Source organism: Ranitomeya imitator, chromosome 8 (assembly GCF_032444005.1).
Source record: "Ranitomeya imitator isolate aRanImi1 chromosome 8, aRanImi1.pri, whole genome shotgun sequence".
Classification (NCBI taxonomy): domain Eukaryota; kingdom Metazoa; phylum Chordata; class Amphibia; order Anura; family Dendrobatidae; genus Ranitomeya; species Ranitomeya imitator.
Window position 1 is genome coordinate 173,089,566 of NC_091289.1, and position 12,178 is coordinate 173,101,743.

The 12,178-nt window shown below is 47.3% G+C and overlaps 1 protein-coding gene across 6 annotated transcripts in view; it reads right to left on the reverse strand.

Annotated features, from left to right (window-relative positions):
* OSBPL9 (oxysterol binding protein like 9) overlaps positions 1–12,178 on the reverse strand; it is a 91,671-nt gene that overhangs the window by 47,564 nt on the left and 31,929 nt on the right. For 2 of the 6 annotated variants that reach the window (XM_069737921.1, XM_069737918.1), the window contains exon 1: positions 6,167–6,231. The exons of 2 other annotated variants lie outside the window; for them this stretch is intronic. Coding sequence is in view for 2 of the 4 variants with exons in the window: in XM_069737917.1 (XP_069594018.1) it covers positions 6,083–6,106 (24 nt within the window). In the remaining 2 variants the exon portion in view is untranslated. Of the gene's footprint in view, positions 1–6,082; positions 6,232–12,178 lie in introns of those variants that run through there. 2 more of the 6 variants (XM_069737917.1, XM_069737916.1) reach the window with 1 other exon arrangement.

Sequence of the window (12,178 nt, forward strand, 5' to 3'; positions counted from 1 at the left end):
ACAATCAGCGACAGACACAGTCTGGCCGCGAATTGGCGCAGGATTTGAACCACGCTTCATTGATTGGTCGCGCCCGGCCGGCTCCTGTGTATTCATTGCATTATTCTGAAATCTTCATAGATAAACTACATACATATTCTAGAATACCCGATGCGTTAGAATCGGGCCACCATCTAGTGTATATATATATATATATATATATATATATATATATATATATATATATATATATATATATATATATATATATATATATATATATATATATATATATATATATATATATATATATATATATATATATATATATATATATAAAATCACCTTCCACAGGCATGCACAGGCAACTGTGCTGCAGCATGACCGCATCTATAATAAAGTATTTCATTTTTATTTTTAATGGTATACATGAATTCATAAAAAATAAAAAAGTCAGTCTGAAAATGGCGCCAGCGCAATAGCAGCTATCGGCTATCCGATAGCTGCTACTGCACAGTTGCCGGCGGTGCCATCTTAATAGGAGGGAAAAAAAAATTGACTCCTCCAAGATGGCTCCACCGGCACCTGCACAGTAGCATCTATCGGATCGCTGGGTCCACTAAGATGGTGCCTGTGTAGTAGCTGCTATTGCTCAGGCGCAGCTGGCGCCATTTTCAGACAGGTTTTTTTGCTTTTGTTTTTTTTCTAGGATTTAATGTAGGGTATATCATTAATGTGTCCATTTTCCTAGATCCTGTTTTGTGGCACTGACCTGGATAGGTTTACTCAAGCAAAATGTGCACAAACATACATATTGTTTGAGCACACAGAACATGACTGCAATGTGACAAGCACACAGTTCAAGACCTTGTAGTGGATCCTCTGCTGCCTGCGCTCAGAACGGAAAGTGCAACTCAGGACACTGCTCCCCTGTAACCTGCACGAAGATGGGAAACTTACTGACATCTGATCATTTCTGCAATCCCCAATTTACCGTCCGATCCGGACCCTCGTATCGTAGCCTAAGTGGAGGGCAGCTATACAGAGGGTCTTTACCCCCGGGTGATCTGTACGGACCTGCGCTGCACAGAAAACGCAGGCACCAAACCCTTACTGCAATGTTTTCCCGTAGATTACTGCTGATCACTGGGCTTTTCAGCAGAAGGACACTAAGGCCATGTTCACACATTGCTTTTTTTGCTGCTTTTTTTGCAGCCAAAACCTGATCTCTTGGCAGTAAAAAAAAAAAAGAAAAAAATACCAGACAAAAAGTAGGTTTTGCAGTGTTTTTTTTCCTGGGTTTTTCTGGATCCCAAAGTTCAGATTTGCAAGCATGAACAATGCAAAGTGTTTGTATGTCCACCAATGCAAGACTTATGTGAAATCATAAAACACTTTTTTTTGGGGGAAAAGGGGCAATTTGATCAAATTATTTAGTTGAAAAAGTTTTTAGTTTGTTTTAATGTCTGGAAAAAAAATATAGTGACTATTCAGAACAAATGAAAAAAAATACACAATTGCAAATGAAAAAATAGCGGGGGTGGAGGGTCTGAATTGGTCGGGCATAGTTTACCTAAGCTATGGAAAGACATTGAGATGGTCGGGTATTGGTCAATTTCACACACTGGTCGGGTAAGGTTTACTTTCACATGCTGGGCTCAGGTGAGGACACCAAGACATTTTGGTTTACATTTGTGAAAAAAAAAAAAAAATCACAAAAATAAATGGGTTTCACATCCTGCTGTACCTGCTATTATTCACTAAAACCGCCGTAAAAACTGATGGCAATGGGATTTTTTTTGCTCTTATTCGTTGCTTTTATTCAACGCAGCAAGAAATCCACACATTGCAGGTTATTTCCCATATTGCGGTGAGAATTATTTTTTTTTTCTTTTTTACAAGCGGCATGACAATTGATGTAGCGGACCTGCAGAACTTCCCACTGAGTTCATTGGGAATCCCACTATCTGGACTAAAATCCACCATAAAAAAAAAAAAATTAAAAACCAAGACTGACATGAAAACACTGCAAGGAGCGAGAGAAGAGGAGAGAATTCCCGCTTATTAGTTTGTGACGTGCTCTCAGCAAGATCCGCAATATTTGGATGGGGATCGGGGATCTGCCGCTGCACTTTACGGCGGATCACACAGCCATGGTGTTAGATTTTCAGATATTATACATGGTTGTATGTAGTTGCATTGCACTAGTGTGTAAAAGCCTCATCTATTGATACAAGAGTGAAGAAAGATGAAGAAATCTCCCACATCAATAATAATGATGGCTGTTTATGGCGTTTGTTTTATGACTCATTTATATTGTGTTCTGTCTGTGCTTTGGTCATTTGTTTATATGTGACGCTGAATAGTTTTTACACTATAACAACCTGCGATTTCTTGCTATGGTTTTATTTAGATTATATATTATGTAGTAATATGAGGTAACTAATATTAGATAACAAAAATCAGTATTAGCGATAATATTGAGCGTGTGCTCTAGTCCAACATAAACCACATGGAGAAAACTATAGGGGCACACGTCTGGTCATTGAATGTAGGGTGTACATGGAGTCCAATTGCCCGTTGTATACAACGTTCAGCCCCTCGGTGTATAACATCCGGCCCCTCGCCCCCCCCCCCCCCCCCCCCCAGGTGTATAACATCTGGCCCCTCGCCGTATAATATCCGTCCCCTCGCCCCCCCGGTGTATAAGATCCAGCCCCTCACACACCCCCCCCCCCCCAGTGTATAACAACCGGCCCTTCGCCCCCGGAGAATAACATCCGGCCCCTCGCCCCTCCAGTGTATAATATCCGGCCCCTCAACCCCCTCCCCCCCCCCCCGGGGTATAACATCCATCCCCTCCGACATAAACCACATGGAGAAAACTATTGGGACACACGTCTGGTCATTGAATGTAGGGTGTACATGGAGTCCAATTGCCCGTTGTATATAACGTTCAGCCCCTCGGTGTATAACATCCGGCCCCTCGCCCCCCCCCCCCCAGGTGTATAACATCCGGCCCCTCGCCGTATAATATCCGTCCCCTCGCCCCCCCGGTGTATAAGATCCAGCCCCTCACACACCCCCCCCCCCCCCCCAGTGTATAACAACCGGCCCTTCGCCCCCGGAGAATAACATCCGGCCCCTCGCCCCTCCAGTGTATAATATCCGGCCCCTCAACCCCCTCCCCCCCCCCCCGGGGTATAACATCCATCCCCTCCGACATAAACCACATGGAGAAAACTATTGGGACACACGTCTGGTCATTGAATGTAGGGTGTACATGGAGTCCAATTGCCCGTTGTATATAACGTTCAGCCCCTCGGTGTATAACATCCGGCCCCTCGCCCCCCCCCCCCAGGTGTATAACATCCGGCCCCTCGCCCCCCGCCGTATAAGATCCAGCCCCTCGCACCCCCCCCCGCAGTGTATAACAACTGGCCCTTCGCCCCCGGAGAATAACATCCGGCCCCTCGCCCCTCCAGTGTATAATATCCGGCCCCTCAACCCCCCCGGGGTATAACATCCATCCCCTCAACACCCCCCCCCCCCCCCCAGTGTATAACATCCGGCCCCTCACCACCCTGGTGTATAACATCCATTCCCTCGCCCACCCCCCGGTGTATAACATCCGGCCCCTCGCCCCCGGAAAATAACATCCGGCTCGCCACCATGCTTTCTGCCTTTACTTACATGTGACAGAACGGCCGGTGGTGCAGAGCTCACTGATACCAGCACGGTCGGGGGTAAGAAGTCCCTTCATGAAATTTCTTCCTCCTATATCTTCCCCCATCACCTGTGACTGATATTATTGAGAAGTGGAAGGAAGCGCAGCAACTCAGCCATGAACTGGAGACCCCGTAATGTTACAGAGCGGGGGGCCGAGTGCTGAGGCGCAGAAAAGTTAGCAACGCTCTTCTGACTCCATAACTACAGAGTCCAGACCTCATCTGGTATAACATCAGCACAAACACTGCGCCCCCACCAGGAGCTTCATGGCCGAGCAGCTGCTATTGCCGTACATCACCAAGCACAATGCTGAGCGTCGGATGTAGTGGTGTAAAGCCGCCACCACTGGACTCTGGAGGAAATGTGTTCTGTTCAGTGATGGATCACACTTCTCTATCCGGTGTCTGGAGTAGTCTGGGTTTGCTGAAAGTCAGGAGAACATTACCCCCTGACAGCATTGTGCTGGCTGTACAGATGGTGGAGGAGGATAGTGCTATGGGCTTGTTATCGGGGGCGGCCTCGGCCCTTTCAGTTCCAGTGAAGGGAAACCTTAATGCTTCAGCACCAGAGATTTTGGGGAATTGCAACTTCCAAACGTGTGAAAACAGTTTTAGAGAAGACCTTTTTCTGTTCCCCATGACTGTGCCCAGTACACGAGGTCAATGCACACATGGTTGGGGCAGTTTGGGGTGTAAACATGACTGGCCGCACTGGGGCCCGGACCTCGCCCCCATCCAACACCTTAGGGATGAACGAGAATGTAGATTGTGAGCCCGGCCTCCCCCCAACATTGGGGTCTGAAATCACAAATGTTCTTCTGGATGAGGGGACAAAAATTCCCACAGATCCCTCCAAAATCTTGTAGTAAGTTTCCCTGTAGAGCGGAAGCTGTTCTATCTGGAGAGGGGCCGAATCAATATTAACGTCTATGGATGTATAATGGGAGGTCAGAGAAGCCCCTGTAATGTGGAGGGGGCACATACGTTGTCCATATAGTGTTTGTGGGGCAATATTTCTATAATGGCCATGTACTGCAGGTGGTATGTGAGGGGCAGTAATGGAGGTGACAGACATGTCCTACCTGACGGGTCACTCGCTCTGATCGTGATCATCAAGTCCAAACGTAAAGCCCTGATTAATGGCGGATCACTTCCCATTTCACAACCTCATGACTGCAGCTCAGAGACAGAAATATTACACAAGCAGAACGGTCAGGCCTGAACATCAGAGAAAGCTCCAGACAGCGACGCACTACAGATCCCAGCTACTTTCCACAACCGCCAGGTGATGGCACACTGACGCGCGCTGGGGTCTGCCGCTGAATCGCAGTTATGTGCTTCATAACAGGGTGGGTTCAGCAGCAAACGCCTGGATTTCTAATAGATCCATATATCTGCCGTATGTGAACATCCCCTAACGGTACAGTGCCAAGGTGCCCGGCCGCCCGTGGCCAAAAAGTCATTCCCACCTGTGGGGGAGCGAATGGGCCCAAGACTGTGCTCCAACACTAAGGTACTACTGGAAACCTTGTGTGCACCCCCCCTCACCTCCCACAGGTGGGCTCTGGTGGCACGTGCCAGCACAACGGGGGTCCGTACACCGACAAGGTGCCCGATGCTTTACTACATACGTCCACGGGAGCCGATCGTGAACAGAGTGGCAGACTCTTTAATGGCCGTCCCAACACTGTAGAGCGTATTACTCTCTCTAGTCTGTGGTGGCTGACAACAGGGAACAGTAGCTTCTAAATCAACGATTCAACAAAATCAACTTTTGGTTTAATTTCTAAGTGACTTCCAGGGGACACAGGTAGTAGAGATAGACCAGGAGTGGAGAAGCCAGGGGTCCGGGCAATACGGGGGGCTGCATCCACCTCTGAAGCTGCAAGCAGCCCCCTCGCTGACACATAGAGGGATGCAATATGACAACTGCACAGGGCCCGAATACAGTTCATACTCAGAGGGCCTGTATAAACAAAAATGGCTTCCCCCGTACAGAGTATATATGTATAATAGAAGAACCCTTACTGCATTTGTCTATAATATTATATTATAGCGCTAGCCACAAAATATAATTCCCATTCTCGTCCTTAATATCACCCCCTAGAGCAGCTCAATCAAGCTTCCCCTCCCCCTCCGTCCAGTGCACGACGACCCTGAGCCCAGCAGATGGTATATACGTCTTTATTTAATACCGCCATACAGGGCTGTGCCTCTTACGTCCTTGTATGACCCCCTGCCATTCCAGAAAACCCCCATGACAATCACTTTGCACAGAATAGGCCCCCCCGGGGCAGTCTCCATTTTTCCTGCCCCCAGAGTCACGCGCTGGCTGACATGCTAACAATGACAGGAGGACGCCGGCCGTTACTTACGCTGCTGCAGCCTTCCCGGGCCATTGTGATCACACAGCCCAGTAATCCTCATCGGCGGTGGCGACATGCATGCTTGTTACTTACAGGATGAGCGTATCCGGCTACTTCCTCCGCGCGTCTCCTGACCTGCTGCTGCTGCTGCTACTCGCCTCCCACCATGTCACCATTGGACGGGCGCAGCTTACATAGCAAAAACATCCGTGCCCATTGGGTGTCTACGGGTCACATGACGGCGTGCGTGGTTTACTAATCACTGGGGAACATGCCAGTTCTGATTCACATCATGCTCGGCTTAGTAATCAGTCTATTGCGGCTATCAGATACCATTACAGATTTGTTAACCCCATAGTTCTGGGATGTGAGCGGAGTATACAGCGCTGCGGGGCGAACGCGATGCCGTCTAATCCTCACATGATCATCAAAACAATACTGTTCTCTATTGCAGACATCTACCGCATAATTACCGGTCACGTATCAGACATTACTAACGAGCACCAAGTACCGAGCTCCGGCCATTAACCCTTCAGCCTCCTGCCTGCCTTATATTACAGGCTGCCTCCACTGATGACGCCAGCTACAAAGGAATAGGATGAAATGTGAGGTTTCAATGAACTATTTTATGATTTGCAAACGTAAAAAAAAAAAAAAAAAAAATCTAATCGCATTTAGTAGCTCATATTTTGCCAAATAAATGAACACCGATTGCCTTGACAAGTCCGCTAGCGCTCGTTTATGGCCCATTCTTTATATACAGTCTTGAGGCGCTCGTTCATGAGTTATTCCCATCTTCATTGTCGGATGGTGCTTGCAAAAAGAAGCACGTTTGCCATTTACCGCTCATTAAAAATATCAGCCGTTTTTTTACATAATGGCACTATTGTTTACAGCTCGTTGCCTAAGAGACCGACCACCGCTGTGTAAGCTCTGTGCTGAAGCTCACCAGGACTAGGAGGTAACAGCGCGATTCAGTGATCCTGCACCAGCTTGAAAACGAGTGCTTACAAACTCAAAAGAAAAGAGCTTGTGAACGCTTAACATATTCTGGTCGGTCTCCACGGCAGCGAGCTGGAAACAAAAGTATTCATATCTCAAGAACGGCTGATAATTTTTAAAAGCAGAAAATTGCAAAACTGTAAAGCGATACCAATTTATGAAGACGGTAATAACCCTTTGATATCTGAGTGCACCCAAGGAGGAGTCATCTTCTGCTACCTTGGCTTCCGTCATCAGTCCCATAGCCAATGAAGTAGGTGATTACGTGCAAGCCAGAGCAGCAATTACTTAGCTATATGCGGCACTTGCACTGGACTGTCTTACATGATAACACCACATTAATTATACATTATACACGAGTTTATCGACAAGCTCGACACAAAGGTTGTGGCCCATCAGAAAGGGAGTGCAAGCTAAATGGCAATGCATAAATGGCAATGCAGGGGCCCCAAATTCCACCTAAATTTAGTGAAACTTGGTAGATAGTTGATGGTGTAAACTTGGACTAGACACTAAATATGCATCAGGTTGCAATGGGGAAAAATTTTGAGTATTTGAAGACCATTTATTCTTTGACCCAAGTTCATCAAGAATTTTGTTCAAAATAAAAAATTCCTTTTTATTTTTGGTTTTAATTTTTTTTTGCTACTTTGTGTGACTTTTTTTTTTGCACTAAAATCAGCTAAAATTGAGGACTGGAGAACATTTGTGCCAAAATATCTCAACTTTTTAAAAGGAATCAATGGGATTTTTTTTCTATGTAGTCTGAAAGCAGCATGATGTAGGGACAGAGAACCTGATTCCAGTGATGTGTCACTTATTGGGCTACATGTAGAAAAGCCACGGAGACACCATCACGTGTTTCTCAACGCAAGCAATAAATAGCCAGGTCTTTCACCGGGAAGGAACAACCACGGGAAGGGCAGCATCCAAAAAAAAAAAAAAAAAAAAAAAAACACCTATGCCAAAACATGGTATCCATCCACAGACAGCTGTTTCGGGGTATTTGCCCCTCATCAGTGTGGAGTAGGAAACTGGCTATTAGGAGCAGTGCCTGGTAAAAGGACTATAAACATAAGGATGAATGACCTCGGGGAGATCAAAACATCCAACACCGAGGAGACACCATCACGTGTTTCTCAACGCAGTGATCCAGAACACTGCTCCCATCCCTTATGGGAAATATGCAAATGCATGTAGAAAAGCCGCGGAGACACCATCACGTGTCACTCAACGCAAGCAATAAATAGCCAGGAATCAGTCAACGGGATTTTTTTTCTATGTAGTCTGAGAGCAGCATGATGTAGGGACAGAGAACCTGATTCCAGCGATGTGTCACTTACTGGGCTGCTTGCTGCAGTTTTGATTAAAATCAGTTTTCTCTATTGCAGAACTAGCAGTTTTCCAAATGCGGAGCTTTGTAGAACCCCGCCCACACCACTGATTGGCTGTCTACTGAGTACACTGTGCATAGGCAGAAGGACTACATGGCAGCAGGTTTACTAGTCCTCTACTGATAATATCCTGCTGATAAAACAGCGATTTTATGAAAACTGCAGAACGCAGCCCAGTATGTGACACCGCTGGAATCAGTCTCTTCTCCTTCATAATGATGCTCTCAGATTAAACAGCAAAAAAAACAAACAAAAAAATACTGACAAATTCCTTAAAAAAATACATACCGTATATACTCGAGTTTAAGCCGAGATTTTCAGCCCAAATTTTTGCGCTGAAAGTGCCCCTCTCGGCTTATACTCGAGTCACGGTCGGCGGTGGGGTCGGCGGGTGAGGAGGAGAGGGCGCTGAGGCATACTTACCTGCTTCTGGGGCTCCTGGCGCTGTCCCTGCGCATCCCACAGTCTCTGGGTGCCGCAGCTCTTCCCCTGTTCAGCGGTCACGTGGGACCGCTCATTAGAGAAATGAATATGGACTCCACTCCCATAGGGGTGGAGCCGCATATTCATTTCTCGAATGAGCGGTAACGGTGACCGCTGATAGAGGAAGAGGCTGCGGCACCGAAGACCAGCTGTGCGGGGGAAGGACACCGGGAGCAGGTAAGTATGTCATATTTACCTATCCCGTTCCACACGCCGGGCGCCGCTCTGTCTTCGCGTCCTCTTGCTCTGACTGTTCAGGTCAGAGGGCGCGATGACGCATATAGTGTGCGCGGCACCCTCTGCCTGATCAGTCAGTGCGGAGAAACGCCGGGACGGGACGCTGAGGAGCTGCAAGCAAGAGAGGCGAGTATGGCATTTTTTTTTTTTTTTTTATTGCAGCAGCAGCAGCAATGGCAGAGCTTTATATGGAGCATCTATGGGGCAATAATGAATGGTGCAGAGCACTATATGGCACAGCTATGGGGCAATAGTGAACGGTGCAGAGCACTATATGGCACAGCTATGGAGCAATACTGAACGGTGCAGAGCACTATATGGCACAGCTATGGGGCAATAATGAATGGTGCAGAGCACTATATGGCACAGCTATGGGGCACTAATGAACGGTGCAGAGCACTATATGGCACAGCTATGGGGAAATAATGAACGGTGCAGAGCACTATATGGCACAGCTATGGGGCAATAATGAACGGTGCAGAGCACTATATGGCAGAGCTATGGGGCAATAATGAACGGTGCAGAGCACTATATGGCACAGCTAAGGGGCAATAATGAATGGTGCAGAGCACTATATGGCACAGCTATGGGGAAATAATGAACGGTGCAGAGCACTATATGGCACAGCTATGGGGCAATAATGAACGGTGCAGAGCACTATATGGCACAGCTATGGAGCAATAATGAACGGTGCAGAGCACTATATGGCACAGCTATGGGGCAATAATGAACGGTGCAGAGCACTATATGGCACAGCTATGGGGCAATAATGAACGGTGCAGAGCACTATATGGCACAGCTATGGGGCAATAATGAACGGTGCAGAGCACTATATGGCACAGCTATGGAGCAATAATGAACGGTGCAGAGCACTATATGGCACAGCTAAGGAGCAATAATGAACGGTGCAGAGCACTATATGGCACAGCTATGGGGCAATAATGAACGGTGCAGGGCACTATATGGCACAGCTAAGGAGCAATAATGAACGGTGCAGAGCACTATATGGCACAGCTATGGGGCAATACTGAACGGTGCAGAGCACTATATGGCACAGCTATGGAGCAATAATGAACGGTGCAGAGCACTATATGGCACAGCTATGGGGCAATAATGAACGGTGCAGAGCACTATATGGCACAGCTATGGGGAAATAATGAACGGTGCAGAGCACTATATGGCACAGCTATGGGGCAATAATGAACGGTGCAGAGCACTATATGGCACAGCTATGGGGCAATAATGAACGGTGCAGAGCACTATATGGCACAGCTATGGGGCAATAATGAACGGTGCAGAGCACTATATGGCACAGCTATGGGGCAATAATGAACGGTGCAGAGCACTATATGGCACAGCTATGGAGCAATACTGAACGGTGCAGAGCACTATATGGCACAGCTATGGGGCAATAATGAACGGTGCAGAGCACTATATGGCACAGCTATGGGGCAATAATGAACGGTGCAGAGCACTATATGGCACAGCTATGGAGCAATAATGAACGGTGCAGAGCACTATATGGCAGAGCTATGGGGCAATAATGAACGGTGCAGAGCACTATATGGCAGAGCTATGGGGCAATAATGAACGGTGCAGAGCACTATATGGCACAGCTAAGGAGCAATAATGAACGGTGCAGAGCACTATATGGCACAGCTATGGGGCAATAATGAACGGTGCAGGGCACTATATGGCACAGCTAAGGAGCAATAATGAACGGTGCAGAGCACTATATGGCACAGCTATGGGGCAATAATGAACGGTGCAGAGCACTATATGGCACAGCTATGGAGCAATACTGAACGGTACAGAGCACTATATGGCACAGCTATGGGGCAATAATGAACGGTGCAGAGCACTATATGGCAGAGCTATGGGGCAATAATGAACGGTGCAGAGCACTATATGGCAGAGCTATGGGGCAATAATGAACGGTGCAGAGCACTATATGGCACAGCTAAGGAGCAATAATGAACGGTGCAGAGCACTATATGGCACAGCTATGGGGCAATAATGAACGGTGCAGGGCACTATATGGCACAGCTAAGGAGCAATAATGAACGGTGCAGAGCACTATATGGCACAGCTATGGGGCAATACTGAACGGTGCAGAGCACTATATGGCACAGCTATGGGGCAATAATGAACGGTGCAGAGCACTATATGGCACAGCTATGGAGCAATAATGAACGGTGCAGAGCACTATATGGCACAGCTATGGGGCACTAATGAACGGTGCAGAGCACTATATGGCACAGCTATGGGGCAATAATGAACGGTGCAGAGCACTATATGGCACAGCTATGGGGCAATAATGAACGGTGCAGAGCACTATATGGCACAGCTATGGGGCAATAATGAACGGTGCAGAGCACTATATGGCACAGCTATGGGGCCATAATGAACGGTGCAGAGCACTATATGGCACAGCTATGGGGCCATAATGAACGGTATGGAGCATCTATTTTTATTTTTGAAATTCACCGGTAGCTGCTGCATTTTGCACCCTAGGCTTATACTCGAGTCAATAAGTTTTCACAGTTTTTTGTGGCAAAATTAGGGGGGGGGTCGGCTTATACTCGAGTATATACGGTAAATAAAAATCACAATTGAGAAATTAACTGAAAAGATCTGAAAACAAAAAGAGAAAAAGAAACCCATGAAATGGACTTAAAGGGAACCTGTCACCCCGTTTTTTGAGATTGAGCTATAAATACTGTTAAATAGGGCCTGCGCTGTGTGTTCCTATAGTGTATGTAGTGTACCCCGATTCCCCATGTATGCTGAGAAATAACTTACCAAAGTCGCCGTTTTCGCCTGTCAATCAGGCTGGTCAGGTCGGGAGGGCGTGGTGACATCGCTGGTTCTTCCTCAGCTTTACGTTGGTGGCGTAGTGGCGTAGTGGTGAACAAGCAGCGCGCGATCTGCGCTGTCATCCCTTTCGTCGGCGGGGGCGGCCATCTTCCTGGGGCCGCGCGTGCGCAGA